Source organism: Sinocyclocheilus rhinocerous, unplaced genomic scaffold (genome assembly GCF_001515625.1).
Source record: "Sinocyclocheilus rhinocerous isolate Xijiao unplaced genomic scaffold, SAMN03320098_v1.1 scaffold1295, whole genome shotgun sequence".
Classification (NCBI taxonomy): Eukaryota; Metazoa; Chordata; class Actinopteri; order Cypriniformes; family Cyprinidae; genus Sinocyclocheilus; species Sinocyclocheilus rhinocerous.
In genome coordinates, this window is record NW_015660499.1 from 2,334,435 (window position 1) to 2,357,310 (window position 22,876).

At 36.1% G+C, this 22,876-nt stretch overlaps 2 protein-coding genes across 3 annotated transcripts; one reads left to right on the forward strand and one right to left on the reverse strand.

Annotated features, from left to right (window-relative positions):
- The first annotated feature begins 960 nt into the window (after positions 1-960).
- LOC107725127 (heat shock protein beta-1-like) lies at positions 961-5,467 on the forward strand. Its single transcript, XM_016534284.1, has 3 exons — positions 961-1,451; positions 3,663-3,726; positions 4,979-5,467. Exons 1-3 carry the CDS (start codon positions 1,046-1,048, stop codon positions 5,142-5,144), a joined length of 636 nt encoding a protein of 211 aa, XP_016389770.1. The 5' UTR covers positions 961-1,045; the 3' UTR covers positions 5,145-5,467.
- LOC107725126 (14-3-3 protein gamma-1) lies at positions 2,493-22,806 on the reverse strand. 2 transcript variants are annotated; one of them, XR_001638091.1, is made up of 3 exons: positions 22,591-22,806; positions 9,369-10,934; positions 2,493-2,506 (listed from the first exon to the last, which is right to left on the reverse strand). XR_001638091.1 is itself a non-coding variant. In XM_016534283.1 (2 exons), the coding sequence occupies exons 1-2, from the start codon at positions 22,675-22,677 to the stop codon at positions 10,278-10,280; spliced, it is 744 nt and encodes a 247-aa protein (XP_016389769.1). In that variant the 5' UTR covers positions 22,678-22,806; the 3' UTR covers positions 8,896-10,277. The 2 variants fall into 2 exon arrangements, 1 of the variants encoding a protein (XP_016389769.1); XM_016534283.1 differs by lacking the exon at positions 2,493-2,506 and having other exon boundaries at positions 8,896-10,934.
- Between the last annotated feature and the right edge of the window lie 70 nt (positions 22,807-22,876).

Consider the following 22,876-nt stretch of genomic DNA (forward strand, 5'->3'; position numbering starts at 1 on the left):
TTATTTTTATTTCTATTTTTTTTAATTTTTTTTAGTTTTACTAATATCAGTTGGCAGCTTTCTGAAATAAAATAACTTTAAGCTTTTTATTTCAGTTAACATTTATTTTGTTTCAAGTAACAATTAAAGTAAAACAATGTTTATGGTTTTATTGTTAGTTTTAATTAACGATAATAACCAAGCTTCCAAGACATCCTCAGAAGTAAAAACGATTCATAAAAGAAGATATATTTCTAGCTTTTCTACATTTGTTTGATTTTTACAGTCTATGTTTCCCTGTTGGTCTTCAGTGGTGTTTTATTTTATACCATTATAGTTTTCATTAATGTTTTAATTTAGTTTTTATATTTGAATTAAAGTTTTAATAATTTTGTTGTAGGTTTTTAGAATTTTTTAGCTTTTTTATGTTTTAAAATTTTACGTATATAATTTCATTTGATTCAAAGTAGATTATTGAAAATTATTGCTATTATTATTTCAGTCTGTCTACTTTAAATTGTGACTGTAATGCAGTACCTTAATTAATGTTTCTTTGTGAAGTTTACTAGATAATTCTAAGTAAAAAGAGAAAAATGGAGTGAAAAGTAAATCCTAAGCTAACTGTTTTTCAGTGTAACCCTGTTTGTATTTTAATTTCTCTGTCTGTTTTGTGTTCTGTGTGTTTGCAGATTCATAGCATATGTGTGTTTGGTCACCTGTTGTATCTTTGTGTTATCAGAAGGCTCGGTTTGTGCTGACTCGCTCTGACCTCCAGATTCCTCCGCTCCTGTGTCACGACAAGAGAATGTGTTTGTGAGAGAGGTTCAACCATCCAGGAAAGGAATGGTGCCGGCTTTGGGAAGGCCTTTGCCTTGGATTCCATTCTCATGCTAGGCCGTCCGTGAATAGACATTCTAGTCCCTTCTATAAATATCTGGATGGGAGGGGGCGTTGCATTAGTGTGGAAAGGGGAGTGTCGGCTGAGAACGTTCTTATAAATCTCAGCACTCCCAAACAGGACACAGCACTTGCCAGAAAACTTTCAGAGCAAGAACAAACTTCAGCCATGGCCGAGAGACGCATCCCCTTCACCTTTATGCACGGCCCATCCTGGGACCCATCCCGCGACTGGTCCCAGGGCAGCCGGCTCTTCGATCAGACCTTTGGGATGCCACGCTTCTCCGAAGAGATGCCCACATTTCCCAGCACATACTGGCCCGGATACATCCGGCCCTTCGGATTTCCAGAAATGGCCTCTTTAATGCAGAGCCCAGTGGCTCAGATGCCCATGTCGCCCTCCGCCTCCGTGATGCACCCCCTGAACTACAGCCGGGCCCTGTCCCGACAGATGAGCTCGGGAATGTCTGAGATAAAGCAGACGCCAGACTCCTGGAAGATCAGCCTGGATGTCAATCACTTCGCCCCAGAGGAGCTGACGGTGAAGACCAAAGATGGGGTGGTGGAGATCACCGGTGAGCACTTTGCTTCATAATTTCACCATTTAGCCCAAGAAGAGCGTCTCATAAAGTCACTCTTAAAAATGTCTGAATGTCATTGCATTAGATTCCAGAGTATAAAAGCAAGTGTCGTTTATTGTAAAGAAACATGCATTTCACAAATCTAAGCTTTGACATGCTAAAACAATAGATGCCAGTGTTGTGATTATTTAGTGGATGATGTTGCTAGTTAATGTGATTCTTTACACCTGCGTGAACTGATTTGTATTGAACATCCACTAAAAATCACCAAAACACCAGCTGATTCAAACACAATGAGTCTTTAAACGTGATGCAGAAAAGTGAACTTAGTGAAGGAAAAAGACCTTCTTGATTTAATGAATAACAATCCAAACTTTTGTGTGTGCTGATGATATAACATGTAAAAACTACTATAAAAGTTCATATTTCACTTTCAGGAAGGAACTTGGAGCTGATTTGTTTAGTTGTTTTGGAAGGGAAATGTCCAGGAAGTATAGAAGCCCATTTCTGCTACATAAGAAAAACAAAACTCTGTTGATAAATCATGGTTCTGACATAAAAATTGATATGAGATATAAAAAAAAAATCTAAATTATTATGATAAAATCAATGACAAAAAGTCAAAACTACAAAATGCGACTGTCATAATGATGACCTTTCATAATTGTAACTTTTTATGTAATTTTTTTTCATGATTTAATATCTCATAATTTTGACTTTTTAATGTCATAATTTCAACTTTCAAAATTATGACTTTGCATCATATAATTTTGTCATAATTGAGTTTTTATCACATAATTATGACTTAGTATCATAATTTTGACTGTCATAATTATGACTTATCATCACATTGACTTTTGTTATAATTGATTTTTTATCTCATAATTATGACTTTTTTGTCAATTATGACTTTTTATCTCAACTTTAATTAGAAAATATAATTTCTATAATATAATTAGTCATAATTGAGTTTTACCTCATAATTATGACTTAGTAGGTCATAATTTCAACTTTTAGAATCATAATTTTGAATCATATTTTACCTTAATCTCATAATTGCAACTTTTTGCCTCAGCTAATTACGGCTTGTGGTCATTTTGACTTTTTTTTTTATTTACTTAGTGTCTCATAATTTTGATATTTTGTCATAATTGTGACGTTTTATCTCATAATTATGATGTGCCAAAGCATGTTTTTTTTTCTTTTTGTGGAAGAAATGTTCTTCCCTAAGGAAGAGAGGTGGTCGAGTGTGAAGTAAACAAAGGGCTGCTGCTGGGAGAACTTTTATCTTCTGTAGGGTGGGAGCTGATTTTCCTGACAAATTCCTGAGATATTACATAACCAGAGCACAATGCAGTTAAAACAGCATGTGCAGAATGCAGAGGCCAGAGCTTGAGACTTAAGTTCTCATCTTTGTGCCATTCAAGTACAAACGTTTTGTATGTAACATCATATTTTTGCTGTCTAACATTTTTACTTTTATTTCATTTGGAAATGCATCAGATTTCAGAAGTGAAAGGTTGAGCTTGTGAAGTAATACACACTGGACTCCACTCTCTTAATGACTCTCACATCTCATCCGTCTCTGTGGCCGTCTGTCAGATGGCGAGGGTCCTCTGGGGTCTCAGTCGTGTTGTCTAAACAAACAGAGCTGGTGCTGGGTTACCCGGCCGGGTGTCAGCCAGAGTTTAGGGCTTTGAGGAACAGTCAAAGGACAGCGAGGCCAAACACACAATGCTGTGTTACACATTCAAGAAGTGGTTAAGAGAAGGAGCAGACACTCGTCACCAAACTGAGGAAACATGACATATTATAAGCAAAGCTCAGTTAACATGTGGTTAAACACTCCTGATTGTCTCAATCAACACTACATCAGAAACGTAACACTAATCAGATTTGCAAATATAATCAGATTTGTACATTTTCTGAATAATGTGAATGGTGATCGGTTGCCAAGATGTTGCTATCCAGTTGCTAATGAGATCTTATAGTGGTTTCGTATAAAAACAGACACAACCGAGAAAGCTGATATACAGCAAGGGTATGTGGATAGCAGCTTAGATCATTTGATCCCAGGAGATTTTGATGAGAAATGTCCATTTGCTCTCCTTTTAATGAAGCCTTTGCTGTTTTGAAGAATCGGAGAGATATTTCATGCGTGTTTTTTCTTTTCCACGTGTCTGTTCTCGTCTGATCTGCATGCAGGCAAACATGAGGAGCGGAAGGATGAACATGGCTTTGTGTCCAGATGTTTCACCAGGAAATACACGTAAGTACTGCACACTTGATAGGGAGGATCAAGAGTCACATTGTCCCGGGAACACTAAGAGGGTGGGACATGTTTGAGATAATGGCTCTTGACAGTGATTCATGCATCACATTGCATAATATTTCACATCTGTTTTTGAAAGAGCTGAAACTCTCTGCGGACCTGTGCTCATGTTTTGTGTTCATTTCTCTTGGAATTGCATTTTTATTTATTTATTTTATTGCATTAATTGCAAAATTTGTGTGAGTGGATGGCAGATACTTCAATGAAAAAAGTGCACTAAAATTGGCATAGAAACAATTTTCACTCAGAAGTTGCTGGTAAATTTCACAAGTAAGGAAATGGCCGGTAACACATTGAATTAGACAAGAAATTTTGGAGTAGAAAGACTGAAATAGTATTTATATATAACTGAAATAAAACTGAAATAGTGTATATATATATATATATATATATACACTATTTCAGTTTTATTTCAGTTATATATAAATACTATTTCAGTCTTTCTACTCCAAAATTTCTTGTCTAATTCAATGTGTTACCGGCCATTTCCTTACTTGTGAAATTTACCAGCAACTTCTGAGTGAAAATTGTTTCTATGCCAATTTTAGTGCACTTTTTTCATTGAAGTATCTGCCATCCACTCACACAAATTTTGCAATTAATGCAATAAAATAAATAAATAAAAATGCAATTCCAAGAGAAATGAACACAAAACATGAGCACAGGTCCGCAGAGAGTTTCAGCTCTTTCAAAAACAGATGTGAAATATTATGCAATGTGATGCATGAATCACTGTCAAGAGCCATTATCTCAAACATGTCCCACCCTCTTAGTGTTCCCGGGACAATGTGACTCTTGATCCTCCCTATCAAGTGTGCAGTACTTACGTGTATTTCCTGGTGAAACATCTGGATTCATTGCATGTGATGGCAGATACTTTAATGACAAAATTAGGTTTAGAAACAAATTTCACTCAGAAATTGCTAGTAAATGTTACAATTACAACAAAGAAAATTGAAAAACTGGAATAGTATTTTCTTGTAAAACAGACTCCAATAGTTTTTGTTTTATTTTAGTGTAGTAGTTTTTGACCTAAAGAAATATATAGTACAAATATAATATAAAATATTCCCTTGATAAGTCAAATCGATTTAAAACTTGATGTGACGCCTGTCTAAAGATGACCTTTTGTGACCTTTTGTGATGAGCTGTGATTTCCTGAATGCAAGGTGATTGTCTTGTGTTGCAGTCTGCCCTCTGGTGTCGACTCTGAGAAGATCACCTCCTCTCTGTCTCCTGAGGGTGTGCTGACCATTGAAGCTCATCTGCCCAAACCTGCCATCCAGGGCTCTGAAATCAACATCCCTGTCAACACAGGCAGCGCAGTGACTGCCAGCAGTACAAAGAAACCCTAAACACTACAACACACACACAGGCAGTTCACTGTGGTACTTTGAGTTTGTTTTCTTCAGCATGAACGCAAATGTTCCACATTAATGTCTTGATACTTCTATTCTTTGTAAACTGCAGGTAGGAGAGGAGGAAATGCCCTATTGCATTCCCATCTCATTTTTACATCACTCTTTTTCATCATTGTCTCTTCTCTTATCATCCTCTTCTCTTCTACTTGTAGTAAACAACAATGACTGTGTACACACCAATCTCTAGAAAACATGCTCATATTTCACCCCTAAATCAAAAATAAAAATAAAAATTATATTTTGCATAAAGACAATTAAGCCTGTTTTATGTGCTGTATATATATATATATATATATATATATATATATATAATGCATTGCAACATTATTTTCATGACAATGAAATATTTTACCCCATTACTGAAATATGTATTATTTACATATCAATGAACATAATAAAATATAATTATGCATATAGATCCTGGTAGCATTTGTTTATATACATTTTTTTTTTTAATATTGTCTGGAGGGGTTGATTTTTTTCAGTGTGAATGAGATGTTTTTGCACTACAGTAATGTAAGAAGTGAAAATAATGTAACAATGCAAATGGTCCTAAAATATGGATTGTCTTTAAAAAAAATCTTTAAATTTTTAGGTGAATTATGACCATGACATTTCTTGAGGAGCTTCACAAAACTGCAGTTTTAACATATGCTGGTAAAATGTTGTTTTATATAATATGTATTCATCAAAATGTAATACGTTGCTCTGCCTGAAACTTTTTTTTCTGCTATGTCACCTTGTCCATGTTAGCTATTAGTTAATGTTGACAATACTGTAGCGTTTTAGCCATTGTTTTAGGCTACAATATTGTAGCTTTTTTTTTTTTTAAACCAATCTAACTCCATTCTCATATGAAGCTGAAGAAACTGAAAATGAAGGATAGCCTGTTTCCTTTTGAAATGAGAAAAAAAAATTGTATTCTTGACTTTATCATACAAATAGATTCCACCAGACATCGCCATGCTGTTTAACTGCAGCAAGCACAACAACATGGTTTCCTCACATCAGTCGTCTCAGCCAGTAGAACAGCAGGGAGTGTATTCAGATTGGTCTCTTTGGGTTTTGTGAGGCATTGCATAATGTTTTAAATGACTGTAATAAAAGCTTTCCCATCATGAGCTGTATTTCTGAATATCCTCATGGTGGAGTTGAGAATAAACATCTTCAGGCAGTCTGGATTATCTGGTGTTTATCCGTCTGATCGCAATTATTTATAATTATATGTTGCTACATTTTTACCATATTTAAATCCGTTTTAAAGAATTACACAAATCCTGACTGTACTTGCTTGAGAGAGACATCTCTCTCTCACAACAGGAAACCATTTAGTCATATCTTTCATGAATTTAAACATAAAATCAATATGGTTATTATGGGTATGCCTTAAAATAGCAGCGAAGAGAGAAACGGGTAGAAACCCCTTTAATAAGTAATACACATTGTTTGAAATGTTTTATGCATGATGCATTTCATAGTGTAGTCATGCATGTAAGCTTCATCTATTGAAGTAGCATCTGTATGCATGTTTCATGTTCACTGCACACAGTTTTAATCATTGTCAGGAAAATCCTCGTGTTAGTATTACCCTTGCAGTTCTGTGGTGAACAAGACGTTTTTACCCCTGTATGGTGCTTTAGGAGATAATGCATATCTAAAGGAAACTGCATTGATTCTGACAGCTCTGAACAAAGATTGCCTTAGTACATGAGCCAACAGAGCACTGAAAGTGCAATGTGCTGTTATCATTATGTAATTTTAGATTTACCAACTGTCATGCATTTCATGTTCATTTTGTATATTAAAATGATGATGCATTATAAAAGCAATGAAGTTTTTCCCATTTGTTTGGATAGGTACAAAACGAATATGTATGCATAGACGTTTTTACCCCTGTATGGTGCTTTAGGAGATAATGCAGATCTAAAGGAAACTGCACTGATGAACTGCATTGATTCTGACAGCTCTGAACAAAGATTGCCTTAGTACATGAGCCAACAGAGCACTGAAAGTGCAATGTGCTGTTATCATTATGTAATTTTAGATTTACCAACTGTCATGCATTTCATGTTCATTTTGTATATTAAAATGATGATGCATTATAAAAGCAATGAAGTTTTTCCCATTTGTTTGGATAGGTACAAAACGAATATGTATGCATAAAAATGAATGTGTATCTTGATTAATTTTAGGCTAGTCTAGATTAATTTAAATTTAAGTTGTTAAAATGCTTATATTCTAGCTTTATATGCAGAAGCAACTGTGACCTATTCTTTGTGTAATGTAAAAATATTCCTAGTGGCCTGACTTTGGCATACACCAATGGCATGAGATTGAAGGAAATTGTTTGTCCAACTAAATCCAGATGGGTGAAGTGTCCAAGAAACCAAAACCAAAGTCATTATTTGCTCTATGTTTGATCCAATCTTTACTTCTTTATTGCCTCTTTCATCTTTGCATCCATCCATTCCTTATTTTGCCAGCTGTCCTTTTCTGATCCATGTCCGGTCTTGTGTAGTGAAATGAGCCGAGGGTTTGATTGGAGGAACCACAGATGCAGCTGAAATGCAGAAGTAGGCCAGCTCTCCTAAGACTCTGTCTCACTAACTCTTATTTCAATAATATTGATACGACTGCCAAAATGTTATAAAAGCAATATGGGGTGCAATTTATCTATTATATTAAATACAGAGAGAGCACTGTGAATTGGCCAAAGGAGAACATAAAAAGAAAATTTAAAAGGACGGAGTGCTAGATCTAATTAAACTCTAACCCTTATGGATTAACAACTGGCAATATTTCAGCATATGCACATTTGTTTATACGTTTATATGCACATTAGTTTATACGCTTTATTTCAACCACGTGGCAACTATGATCCTATTGGATGGCGCGTTGACACTGAGGTTGTTTTGAATATGTTCTTTTGGGGATACAGCACTCTGAAATCGATGGTAAGTTATAAAAAATGTCATGTGGGATTCATTGGGTTTAAGCAGCGTTTCCCGAAGCCTCCGTGATGAGACGTTTATAACACGACTGGATACAGAAAGCGCCGTTTTTTTCTCTTTAGGGTCTCCTTAAAGGGGTCATATGATGCGATTTCAATTTTTCCTTTCTCTTTGGAGTGTTACAAGCTCTTGGTGCATAAAGAAGATCTGTAAAGTTGCAAAGACTAAAGTCTCAAATCCAAAGAGATATTCTTCATAAAAGTTAAGTCAGCCACGCCTACCTAAAACGGCTCGTTCTAACACACCCCACATGTCTACGTCACGATGTGAGAAGCTGTAACACAAAAAATTATTAGGAATTTTGATAAAATTTTTATGGATTGAAATAGAGGTAGTGTTTATCCATACCCTCCAATACCCTCATTTCAGAAACGAATAGTCGAATCTCACAAAATCAAAAGAAAAGAAATAAATAATTGCATAAAGAAAATGGTGAAATTGCTTTCAGGTGCAAGCAGGGACAGTAGTAGTTGATCGTTAGCTGCAACTTTTTGTTATTTAGTAATTATTTTATTCCTCGGTCACTAATTTCCTTGAATAAAGTGTGCAAGGAATTGTTTCGTAAGTGCAAGGTGTATGCAAAAAGATTGGTTTTCCAGATCATATTATCATTAGTAATGGGGTTTGGAGGAAAGCGATCAGGCATCCTCATGCTACTTTGCCAGATCAGAACAGATTGAAACAATCCAATAGAAAGTAATACATAGAAAATAATCAGATTAAATTCTTGTCATTTCTTGTTCATATGAATACATAACATCTATAGCTTTTAAAGTTAATAAAGTCGAGCTATGGTATATAAATACATCACCAGCATGCACAATATTGTATTATCAAGAATAATGGAGCTGTAATCGTTCTACACTGAGAAACGGTATAATAGGCAAGTGCATTTCATGAGAATAAAAAAAAAAAGAAAGAACAAAAGCAATTTTATGCCAGTGCACTGTCAAAAACTCAAAATAAATTAACTGAATAACAAAAAATAGTCTATGGTACCAGTAATATTAATTGAGTGTATCAAACCAAGTGATTAGGCATTACTTAAAGGTGGTCGTTTTTTTTTTCTGCTAAGCATTGGGCATTTTAGTTTTTTCGTTCTTTTCGTAAATTTCATTTTTCGCCTGACCTATTCTATAGAATAGACCTATAGAACTATTCTTCAGTGCATTAAAATCAAATCAAATTTTTCTCATACAGTGTGGGTCAGGCTTGACAATTTTTGAAACGGCATCCATAATAATAATGATAATAATAACGACTGGAAAACGGTTTTAGCTTTGGACTTAAAAGGCAATACATGTACCAGGGAAGTCGTAACCGTGTTATTTTTGCACACCTAATCAACATTACTGTAACACAGTAGTTTCGTGTGGTTCTGAGGTGAGATGCATACTAACGATGTGTATCATAAATAGCACAGATAACCAGTTCGACGTAAACGACTTTCAAACATTAGTGAGTGCGATTCAGAATCCCTATGAACGTATATATCAGACAAAAACACGACCGTTCAGCCTGTTTGCAAATACCTACTTTTGCGAGGCGACAACATTCAAGTTTTCACTTAAAGATTTTTTTGTCATTTAAGCCCACCTTTGACGCTTTAAAGTACTCTTTACTCACAATATAAATTAATATAAGCAGCTCCGCTTCGTATTTCACTACAAGAACAGTCCCTACGCCAGCGGGTTTAGCGTAACCCTTCAGTCATTTAGAAACGACTGACCTACTGACAAGCTTTTTCCTCAAAGTGTTGAGTCACCGAAAGAGAGGTTTAATTTATTCTTTTTAAGCTACTTCTTAGTTTTTTTGAGACATACCATTCTTTGCAACTAGCATATTTCTCTCAATTGTAATTTTGTGGAAAATAAAGAAAACTGCGCTGCTTTGCTATCAGCAAACGTGGCTGACACAGTTCCATCATGCCCCCTTTTGTGAATTTTTCATGTAACTTATACTTTTTTTGTTTTTCTTTGTTGTGTGAGCACGCGTGTTTTATGTTACGGCCGAGAGGAAAAGGGTCTCAAAGATCTTCTCTTTTCGTCTTCAATGCTTAATTGTTGCCTTCGCCTCCCTCGTCGTCTTGTTGATCGCTCGTCCAGAGCGTCAAGTTGTCTCGCAGGAGCTGCATGATGAGCGTGGAGTCTTTGTAGGAGTCCTCGTTCAGGGTGTCCAGTTCGGCGATCGCGTCGTCGAAAGCCGCCTTGGCCAGATGGCAGGCCTGCTCGGGTGCGTTCTGGATCTCGTAGTAGAAGACGGAGTAATTGAGCGCCAGGCCCAGGCGGATGGGGTGCGTAGGCTGCATGTGCTCTTTGCTGATCTCGTGGGCCTCGCTGTAGGCCTTCTCAGAAGACTCCACCACTGCGGCTTTCTTTTCGCCCGTGGCCACCTCCGCCAGGTAACGGTAGTAGTCGCCCTTCATCTTCAGGTAGAAGACTTTGCTCTCGTGCTGGGTGTCGCTGCAGTTCTTGATCAGGAAGTTGTCGAGGAGGTTGAGCACGTCTTGGCACACGGCCTCCAGCTCCTTCTCGATTTTCTCGCGGTAAGCGCGGACCATCTCGATTTTCTTCTCGTTGCCGTCGGCGGAGGTCTTCTGCTCGATGCTGGAGATGACGCGCCAGGCGGAGCGGCGCGCGCCCACCACGTTCTTGTAGGCCACAGAGAGCAGGTTCCTCTCCTCGTTGGAAAGGGCCTCATTCAGCTCTGTTACCTGAGAGACAGGGAGGAGGTGGAGAGGTTACTTAATCATTCTTTCAAATTTTAACAGGTTTACAAAGTGACAAACAGGCCCAAATGATACATGTTCCTCATCCTTGATGAATCCTCACCAAGGCTGCATTTATTCGATCAAAAAATGTAATAAAAACAGTAATTTTGTGAAATATTTTAACAATTTAAAATACTAATTTTATACATGAATATATTGTAAAATGTCATTTTATTTAATGTAATGTAATTTAATGATCAAAGTTCAGCATCATTACTCCAGTCTTCAGTGTCACGTGATCCTTCCGAAATCATTCTAATATACCGATTTACTGCTCAAGAAACATTTCTTATTATTAGTGTTGAAAACCAAGTTTGGGATAAACAAGATTAAAATATATATTTATTTATATATTTATTCAGCAATGGATGCATTAAATTGCTCAGAAGTGACAGTGAAGACATTTGTAATGTTACAAAACATTTATATTTTAGATTGTTCTGTTGAACTTTGTGTTCATCAAAGAATTTATCACTGATTTTACACAAATATATAACGCAACAAAAACTGTTTTCACCATTGAAAATAAGAAACATGTATTTAAGCACAAATAATAATTGATAATTTTGCACCAGATCTGAATATTAGACTGATTTCTGAAGAATAATGCTCTGCCATCACAATAATAAATTACTTTAAAGGGGTCATATGATGCAATTTCATTTTTTCCTTTCTCGTACAGAATAACAGCATAGATGTGTTGTGAATGGTAGTTCACAATGTCCTTTTGTGAGTCATTCGGGTGAACGGTTCAAGTAAGCTTCAATGTGGTCATTTGCCAAATGCCTATTTATGGACATGGCATCTTCATTGTTCGTTTTCACCAGCACATGTACCACATGTCCTAGTGTAGGCTGGAAGTGGTGTAGTAAATCTATTCATAGAAGACTGGCAGCGTTTCAAAATGAAAGATCCATTTGGATTAACATGCCACTTTCAAACGTTATTTTTTGCAAAACTTTCTGTTGCAGCTGAATACCATGAACAAATATCAGCACACAGGAATCGATAAGCAGAATCGAAATGCACATATCTTATCGAATCCACGGTTCTTGGAAATGTGGAACCGGTTCTCAATACCCAACCCAAACCATAATCGATTTCTCGTAAGTAAACGTCACAAATGTTCAAAGCCGCGTTTAGTGTTTGGTTTTATTAAATATGCACTCGTTTATGAACAGACACACAATCTGTTTCCTGCATCAGACTGGGAACAATTTATAGTATTACTGATCAATTATTCCACAACTTCCTTCCTTCATCTCAAGCACAACAGCCATTAAACACCCTGAGATTGAAAGAGACAGTCGCTGAATCACTGTGTAACACATGTACTGGTATTGCAGACATAGTTCTGGTTGTGTACAGTAGTTGTTTTGTTATGTTACCATTTACAAACTGCCTTTAACCTCTTATACACAAAACCTCCCATCCAGACAGCTGGGGGTAAGTAAAGAGCGATCTCCCGTCTCCATAGAAACAAGGCAGTCGTCTTTGTTTGGACGCAATCGACTATCTCTGCTGCTGCCGTGGCAACAGCAACGATGTCCACGCTACTTGCCTGTGTGTATGTGTTTGGGGAGTGAGGTGTAGATGTGTGTGTGTGTGTGTGTGTGTGTGTGTGATGCACGTGCAAGTTTGTGGGTGGATGTGTTGTGCTGTTTTACGTTGTCACACATGGATTAAACTCAAACTGTCAGAAAAATCTCCAGATGTCTGTTGATCAAGCAGTGTAAATAGAATATCCTGGAATTTCACTGAATGCTCAAACTTTTCTATGTACATTTTGTGTGTTTAAAATTATAATACCGTGTTATTGTGTAGAATGTAATGGAAGCTTACAGCTCATCTCTTGCGATTTTTTTTGTTCCCAAGGTACTTGAGAGGTCTCAGAAGTTTTCAGAATTGTGAGGAAAAAAGTCAGAATTGAGAGATATAAACTCTCAAAAATAAACTCTATAAATTCTGCAATTAAAAAGTGTATTTTTTATTCTGTGGCAGAAATATGACTCCAAAATGTTTTTTCACATGTATAAAATAAATTGTCACCACAGATCAAAATACTAGATAGAAATAATAGATATAAAGGGGCCTAAATTACTCCTTTGTAATATTCCTAACACGTTCTTTGTTTTTTTTTTGTTTTTTTTTCAGCGTTGTTTCTTGCTTTGTTTCTATGACCTTAGGCATAGTAAAATGAATGAATTTCTTGATTTGTTTAGTTACCTAATTTATATATATTAAATACTGACTTTGAATTGTCTATTGTAACATAGTGATTAAAAGATTATTTAGTAAGCAAGAGAGAAGAAACATCACAAGTTCACTTTGAAGTAATGATTAAGTAACGTTTATAGTAGTAAATTCATGATGTTTGTAAATAAACTAATTTGATTTCAAACAAATAGGGAATATAGTGGGTGCAGCAAGTGTGCTGCAATATGTAAGGCGCACTAATGCAAAACAATTCAAATGGCACTTCCGGTGTAGTGTTTATTATAATGAAAGCGATCTAATTCTGTTTCATCACTTATGCCTGGTAGCCTAATGATTTATCACAATAATTTGGGTCTAGAAAAACAAAACATTGTAAACATATATGATTGAAATACAAATAAATAGTCATCAGTATGTGCAATACAACTGCATAAAGTTCATGTGATGACATAAGCAAAGAAATAAGCACATTTCTGTACAGTTCGCACACGTGTACATCAGTGGTTGTATGTGCAGAGTCGGGATTTGATGATTGAAGACCGGCTGCGCTTATGTCTTTTCTTCCTGGTGGAGCCTATTTGCCTTTTCATTTCTCTCTCCTGGCCTGCCCTTTCCTCTTGATCTCACTGAAGTAAGCTCATAACCTTAAAGTCAGCTTGAAATCAAAATTGTCATCAACCAATGGGTGAAACTGATTTAGGCTACGTTTACACGACAACGGTGTAGTCAAAAACAGAAACGTTTTTCCCTTGTGTTTTTAAAAAGTTTCAAAACGATTTGCGTTTACACATATCCGCGAAAACGGCCAAAAACACTGTATTACGTATGCCAGACCAGTAGTTGGCGCTGTCACCTTGTTAGTAAACAGTACCTGTAGGGAAGTGACGATTATATGATGTTCGGCGAACAGATCTCCGCTGTTGGTTGTAATATTGGTGAAGTAAATCCACACTTTGCTGAAGAAGCGTTAACAAACTCTTGAGCAGCAACAACAGTACCATGTACTCCGCCATTGTTGTGTATGTTTGTTCGCGCTTGCCTTTAAAATCGACACGTACTACGCATGTCTACATACCTAACACGTACTACACACGAGCATGACGTCACCGTTTTCAAAGATTCCCGTATTGGGTGTTTACACGGAAACGATAACGGTGCCGTTTTCAAAAACTATACTAAAAAATATGCATTTTCAGTCCCCAAAACGCCGCTGTCGTGTAAACGAACAGTCAAAACGCATAAAAAGTTTCCCGTTTTTGGCTGAAAACGATGTAGTTTCTTGTTAAATATCCTATTTCACTCAGTAATATGTCAGATTATGGTCATCATTTAGCCACAATAATGTTGTTTGAAACCAATAGGAACGATATGTACGAGTCAAATCTGGCAGCTTCACAAAATGTGTCTACAGCTGGAAAACATGGTACTTTTTGTCCTTTTTTGGGGTGGACAATCACAATTACTAGTCACTGTGGTTGTATGGAAAAAAGCAACTTGGGCATTATGCTAAATAACACCTTTTGTGTTCTGCAGAAAAACTAAAAAATCACAGGTTTCAAACATGAGTTAGTATCTTCGAGAACAAAAAACCTAACACACATGATGATTCATGATAAGTGTAATGGTTTTAATGGAAGGCAAATCTCAAACTTTGTTTTTATGATGCCTTGTCAATTTCATAGTACTTTGTTGGCATGCAGCCTTGAGTATATAAATCGTACACAACCTATACTAGATACAGATGCATTGAGCAGTATTGCACAACAGTGCAATGATACAGCTCTCGTAGTGTGCTAATTCTGTCTGTGAGGCCTTTGTAGTCTCGGTAATCTCAGGGCACTTGCAGTTAAAGTTGCATCATAAAACTCCAATAAAGCCGCCAGCTATTGCAGCAGTGAATGTTTGTCGACTTTTAGCCCCAGTTGTAGATTATGACAAACACAAAAGGGTGAAGAAAAGAGAGATGGACATGAGATGGCAGGAAGTAAGAAAAGAGAAGTTTATGGCCATCAAAATCTAGTTAATGTGACTTCTTTCTTTTCCACTTCATTGCTTAATAACTGAGAAAGCTCCTTTAATGACCCGCTGTTACTGAGCCATGCAGCCTCTCTCAGTAATGAATATTATTGAAATTATGAATGATATCATTGTGGACTTGACGGAGAGGACTAGTGCCATTTCCTGGTAATCTGGTGATTTTAGAATGCATGTGTGGCAATAGAAATGTGTCAACTGTAGAGATTTTCCTATACTGTTTATGACTCGTTAGCCTTATTTGTGCAGCTATCAGTGATTTACATTATTTATGCATAAGATTGGCAAAGAAACACAAAGAAATATGAAAATGAAAAGCAAAACATTTCCCAAACATGTTTCCATATTAACATTCAATTTGAGCAATAAAGTCAAACTTTATTTGTTCTAAAAAATCTGATATTTTGGTTTGCAACTATCAAGAGAGATTGATCAAAATAGAATTAATTAGTTAAAATGATCAAATGACTGTATACATGCCAAGTGGGAGGTATGAAGAATATTTTTCATTGATTTTTTTCTGCAGGTTACATCATTGCACCAGTAGGTGGCGAGAAGCGACCGTCTTTGAGTGAGTCAAAGATTCATTCATTCAACTGATTCGTTAAAAAAACACTGATTCATTCTGGAACAAATCAAGTGTGACCGTCTTTATGAGTTAGTTGTTGAATCGTTCACTCAACCTATTCATTCAAGACACCGATTCATTCTGGAACAAATTAAGGGACTGTCTTCATGAGTGAATCATTTAATCATTAATTCAACCAATTCATTCAAAACAGTAATTCATTCCACTGCTGTGTTGCTCAGTCTTTATTAATATGAACTAGGGCTGGGCGATATGACCTAAAATCGAAACCTCGATTAATTGAACACTTTACCTCGATTGCGATTATTGAACAATTTATTTATTTATTAATTTTTGCCCTCATAGTTCATTAAAGGTGTGTACTGTAAATATACTCAACTATTAAAGGTGGGATCTTTTTTTTCTAATGAAAGAGTGCATTTCTTATCTTTGTGATTTTAAAATAACTGAAGGAAACAAACTATTTGAGGTTATTTGTTGAATAGTTCGAACAATTGAATGAAGACATCTTATGAAAAAAGTCACATTTCGGTTTTATTGTAAAAAGCAAGTTTCCTTTCTTGCAAACAAAATAAATAAATATTGCAATGTCACACATGCGAGACGCTGCAAAAGATGCGAGCGCGACAGTCATACACACACGGTAAGTATCTTTTTAAGAGGAAAGTATTAATAGGATTAAAAAAAACGAAATATCCTACATGGGAAAATTACGTCGGTTAGAGGTTTCGATTTCTTTTCGATTAATCGTCCAGCCCTATTATGAACAATATAACAATATGACAATGTATTGTATAGTAATACTATGCAATACATTGTCATATTGTTATATTGTTCATAAGTATATTATCTAATATTAAGTCAATATATTAGTATTATATATAAAATCTAAGTTTTAATATTAACTTCTAAATTCTTCCAGCAAACAATAACTATAAAGTCATATATACTGTTATCATGATGTACAATTACTCGTACAGTGAAGTATAAGATATTGGTCATACTGCCCTCTCCTTTTTATTGTATTTGGCAAAAGAAGAAAGGTGATTGATATTTATCATAATAAAAGAAGGATCATGTGGCGTATTAGACAGATTTGACTGACAAGGCGCTATTGTAAGCCTGACTAGTTCTATGGTGTTATCATGAGCACAAAGAGGTTCTTTATTCTCTTCTACAACCCGACCGTGTTTTAAAGCAGCTCATAATTCATCTGCACATTTTAAACTTCATGTTAACATTTAGTAGATGATCTGAAAACAACATTTAGGTCTGAGGTAATTAAAGTCTTTTAAGTTAAAGTCAAACATGCTAGTGCATCCCAAATCAGTTTCTATTTAGTGAACAGGGAGTCAAAACAAAGCTTTGATTTTGAGTGTTGATCAAGTTGTGGTGTTAAGTTAGGAATTGAATTTAAGGCTACGTAATACTCATTATGAACTATCCTAATTCAAACAGGTAAGCGGAAATGCCCAGTCGACCCTTTGCCAAGCCTGTCGAAGTCTCTTTCAGGTAACTTAATGTGCTATTTTCTGTGTAGTTAATATGCACACAGGTGCGTTTCAATAACGTATTTCATGTCAGCAATTAAATTAAAGAATATAAAAGCACAGTGCACTGCATATGGCAATACTTCAGTCAAATGAAATCATGGCTATAATTATGGCTATTGCTTCAAATCCAAAGTAGCTGTAAAAATGCACAGAAATGAAGTTCCTATAGACTGAAGTATTTCCATGGTGATGTGTTAAGGAGTGGAGGATGGGATGACGGGGATGTTGTAAGGAAGGAAGAAGGGGATTCTTACTCAAAGTAGCTCATTGTTGTTATATAACCATCGAGTGATTGCAGATGTTTTTTCAAGAAACGTTTTTGCAGCTGCTGCAGGCTTCTAAAAATAAAATGCATAAAAGCTTTATGACCATACTGTCTTAAAGCCACGTCTATGGTAATGCCAGATGAAAGACAGCGGATGGAGGTGGATGTGGGTTGAACGCCACACATGTATGATGGATAATTCAGTGCATAAGCAGAAATTTCACAACCGTTTAAAAAATGCAACGCCTCTAAAATGACTTTCCTTTTTTATGCAAATTCCTGTTTTTCAAACTAACTACATTCTGGTATATAATGCCAGAGACTGTATAACAGAAACAGTCCACTTCTAAATATTTAAATGGGAGAAATGGGACCCCTCAATATGGCGTCTGTAGTCCCACATCACAGTTACAAGAGTCAATTGCATTTTTCATAGTAGCATTGCAACACAGCTGTACGAATGAAAGTCCTGCTTACAGTTAAAAGAGCCAATGTGTTGGTTACTGTAGAACAGGGATCCCCAAACAGGTTTGTGAAATCATGAAAAGCTAATAAGTAATTACATTGTATGTAAAATTTAAATAAATTGTGCTGTACAATAATGGTAAGAAAGCTTCACTCTTGAAACATTATTATAATTAATATATCTTCATTATAATGATCAAATATTTACTTTTTTATGTTACAGTACAACTGTAATATATATATATATATATATATATATATACAGTATATATACACACACACATGCACATCTAAGGGGTTGGCTGACAAAAAAGTTTGTATAATAAGCATTTGCATTAGTATGCATGTAATAAATAAATATTTTTCATGATTTGAGCTTAAGAAATAAAATATATAAATATTTAGCATGATAAATAAATATTATAAATAAATATTTTGCATGATTTGAGCTTAAGAAATAAAATATATAATACCTTTGTTGTATGATTTTAAATATATATTATGAAACAATTTCAACAAACAGTTACAGATTTTGGTCTTTCCTTGATCAAGTACAAGTAGGAGCTTTACTTAAATGACTAAATATTGTGTAAAGGAATGCAAGCTGAATTTGCTTTATTAGCATTTTTCATATCAACTTTGATTATGATTTAAAATCACTTTTTAACCTACACCTTCTCTTTCTACTTTCTGCTTATGAAAGCAGAAAACGGTGTGTTTCTGCTGAAGAAATGTAAGCTATGGTTAATCCAAAGGTTCAAAGCCGTAACTGTGACAGATTGGGCACAACATGTCAGAATAAATGTACTATAATTAAACAACTGAGTGTAAAACGGCAACAAACGAATAAAACCCAATGCATGCTTAGAAGTCTAAATTAAAACACACCTGACATATAACTGAACAGTTTGCAAGAGTCAGAACATTATAGTCTGGAAGCTACACTGTAAAAAAAATTCTGTAAAATTTACGGTAAAAAACCGGCAGCTGTAGTTGCCGGAATTTTACCGTAAAAAATACGGTAGCAACATTTTAGGTTTTACGGTTTTAACTTAATTTACAGTTAAATACCGTAATTTCATTAACTGACATAATGTTAATATACCAATCTATTGAAGTACTGAAATCTGTTTTGTACCTTTGTAATACACGGATAACCACCAAATGCAGGAGGTGATGAGAAAGTCACATGATGAACCAAAGCCCATCACAAGCAGCTTTTAAATAATAACATATATAGAAGGTGCACAGTGTCATTCACACAAACACTAAACACCATCACGGTAACACACATGAAACTGAAATAATGCAATAAACATTCATTTAACAACATTAGGTGTAACGCAAAACCCTAATATACAAAACTGATAAGAAAATATCTAACAAGAAACATAGTTATTTCAACAAAAAAACATAAAATTTGAAATGTAACGCAGGGAATTCTGGGAATGTCAATTTACGGTCTTTTTCCACTTCCAAAAACGGTGTACTACCGTAAAATTACATGTAATGTCCAATACAGTTTTTCACCGTATATTATAGGGGAATTTACCGTTAACCATTTAACAGGTTTTTACTGTAGCATTTTTACAGTCTTTTACCGTTAAATTCACAGTCATTTTTTACAGTGTAGTAGCCATCAGCAGTGGAAGTAATTAAGTAATAACACATTTTTGTGTATTTTGCATTGAGAATTATTAACTGCACTACATCTCAGTCTCATCATTAGCAAGGTATCTGGCTTCTTAATTCCAGGCCTTTATGGGCGTATATAGGCTGCCAACAGGCAGTGAGCATCGCTGCAGTGAGGAGAGTTTCCTCCCATAGTGAGAAGAAGACATGACTGAACACACACACACCCCTGAGCTGCTGAGGGACCTTCCAGCTAGCTGAGCTGGAGCTTCTGGTCAGCTGAGGAGTAAATCAATACATGGACAAATCAATCCATCCTCCAGTGTGTCTCAAAAAGAGACGATGCCGAGTAAGTTGCATCAATCCCTTTGCATGCATAAGCACACTGAATGACACCAAATACAAAAAGTTTATGTCAGTCACTTCTGCTCGTGTGTACTGTATGGAAGCCCGTTTCTGCCACTGAATAAAAAATTGAAAAGGTAATTGCACAATTCTGCCTTTTTCATGTAATTGCACGTTTACATCTACATCAACAAAGCTGCAGCTGTTATAAAGTCAGAACTGCGAGATATAAATCCAAGTTTACATCTGGCAATTCTGACTTTTTTCTCAGAATATGAACTCTCAATTCTCTAAAAAAAGGGTCTTTTTATTTCCTCAGAATTGGACTTTTAAACTGAGAAAAGACATAAATTCACAATTGCAAGAAAAAAGTCAGAATTGCGAGATATGGAAGCCTGTTTCTGACACTGAATGAAAAAAAGGTAACTGCGACTTTTAAATCTCACAATTCTGACTTTTTTTCTCGCAATTGAGAGGTGCAGTTATATCTCACAATTCTGACTTTATAACATGCAGTTGCAACGTTCTTGTTTATATCTTGCAATTGCAGGAAAAAAGTCAGAATTGTGAGATTAAAAAGTCACAGGAACCTAACCAATTTGTCAAGCTCATCGTCTCCGAATGAAAATTGTTTAGTAGAAATCATTATATGAACCGCACTAATGGCAGACCGGTGTATCAGAGGCACTGTGCAATACACCTTATCATTTCCCCTCAGTAACTACTACTCATCTACCCAAAGCAGATGTCAAGAGATAGTGCAATTAGACTATGACTGAGCATTCTTCAGTAATGGACAGCATCCAGACTTAGTGAGTAGCTAAATGGAAATGCACTTTCCTTTTTATTTAAATGGTTGCAAGGAGTTCATTAGCCCAAATCAAAACTTGACATGCAATGATTTGCAAACCAATAGCCATTTTTTTTATTGCTGTAGGCAACCTACACCTTAGTGTTATGACATTACTCTCATATGCTGTTGCATAACTTTTGAGAAATATGAAAATGGCATATTTAGTCCCTCTTTCTAGTTTTCTAATTTTCTAATTCTAATGCACATGTTGTCTTCGCAACATTTATCTAGGCTTAGTTTGGTCTGTTTTTTCACACATTACATTTATGATGATAAAAAATTAAATGCATTTTATTTTCTATGATAGAACTTATTTGCATTTAAAAATTTTTTTTTTAAGTCTATTGTTCATTTAAAAACGTATTTATTTCCATTTTTATGATTGAATTGATACCTGATTTCATTTTATTTGTAAGTGTCACTCCTTGTTCTCCACATATATTGATATTTTAAGTCGACTTAAAGACAACCTACCCGGTAGATGTTTTCACATTTCTTAAACGTTCCATTTTGATTATTATTTCACTTTAAGTGCGGTTTAAGTGTAGAATGTATTACAAACATTGTAGAGACTCCAACACATGAAATGGGTGTGTCAGATAAAGGAGACATGCAAAACTTCCATGACAGGAGTCAGAAGGCAACACTGAAATATGATTTTTAAAACACTGGTTTTAAAAATCTGATGCAAACTATTGCCTCCTTGCATTAGGGCCCTATCAACTTTCAATGTAAACCTACGCCCTTGATAGAGAGAAAGAGAGAGAGGGGGGTTGGTGATTGGACCCTATTGGATGGAGGCTGATGGATCGGATGAAATGGTGCATTACGGACACTGCACCTTGGCACACGTTGCGACACGCCTAGTGCGAGCGAAACTGCAAAGCCACATGCGTAAAACCACATGCGATCGCTCTGATTTTCACGACATCTTCAAACGCGAATCGATGGACGCAACTGTCAGCGCTGCGCGTTCAGTAACTGCTTCAGACAAAGAGAACAGCGTCGATTTGAAGGGTTTGGCATCTTTAAATAACCAGCGTTATTATCCCTAATAATGCTTATAAATCACAAAGCGCTTTATTATGGCACTATTTCAGATTCCCGCACTGGAGAATTCGGCTCTGAATCGGCGCGTAGGCTACATCATTAATGCCCACTGATTTTTAAGCAAAACTGTGTTACTATTACGTCCATGTGCAATAATGAAATGTCATCCTGTGGTCGTGTTGTCCAGTTCGGTCGGATCTCGCAAAGGCACCGCCCAAAGGTCCGCTGCGAGTTTCCAGTTCAAATCTGGATTTACATTCAATGCTGCATTTCACTCTAGTTTAATGAATGACGGACAGTGACATATCATGTTCCGAAATAAGCCTCGTCATCATTTCAGCAGGACTGTGACCTGTCAGTCGATCCGGATCAACTTATAAGGGCCTTTAAACTGAAGAACGCGCATTCTAATTCGAATCGATATAAGAACAGGCAGATCTTTAAAAAATCTTAAACTTCCAGTGGCAATGCCAATGCATAATTTTAGACAGCTAGAACGTAATTATGAAACAAATAACGTGAAGATAACTATCCGAATAGCTGAATCATTCATGAATTATGAATATAGATAATAATAAAGCAAAAGTTGCACTTACCGATTTCATGGCAGCAGCCATATCGTCATATCTCTCAGCCTGCTCGGCCAGTCTGGCTTTCTGAACCAGCTGCTCGCGGTCCACCATGTTTAAGTTGGTTCAGGAGCTGTGTATGGGTGATCGAGGTGTATTTGGTGAATATGCAGTGTTGCCGCTGCAGCTGCTCTCTGCTGTCTGCGCGACGCGCGCGTGCCGATGCAAGACCCCCCCACCGTACACTTTCACTGGATTGCGTCATCAGTTGTGAGGGGGGTGCGGTGCACCCTCTGCGTAGTGATGTCATTAA

What these genes read in the sequence shown, in the direction of transcription:
- LOC107725127 (XM_016534284.1), top strand. Translation starts at nt 1,046, where the DNA reads ATGGCCGAGAGACGCATCCCCTTCACCTTTATGCACGGCCCATCCTGG. An exon ending in TGGGGTGGTGGAGATCACCG is followed by an intron (nt 1,452 to 3,662) that starts GTGAGCACTTTG and finishes ATCTGCATGCAG; the next exon opens with GCAAACATGAGGAGCGGAAG. An exon ending in TGTTTCACCAGGAAATACAC is followed by an intron (nt 3,727 to 4,978) that starts GTAAGTACTGCA and finishes CTTGTGTTGCAG; the next exon opens with TCTGCCCTCTGGTGTCGACT.
- LOC107725126 (XM_016534283.1), bottom strand. Translation starts at nt 22,677, where the DNA reads ATGGTGGACCGCGAGCAGCTGGTTCAGAAAGCCAGACTGGCCGAGCAG. An exon ending in TGGCTGCTGCCATGAAATCG is followed by an intron (nt 10,935 to 22,590) that starts GTAAGTGCAACT and finishes CCTGTCTCTCAG; the next exon opens with GTAACAGAGCTGAATGAGGC.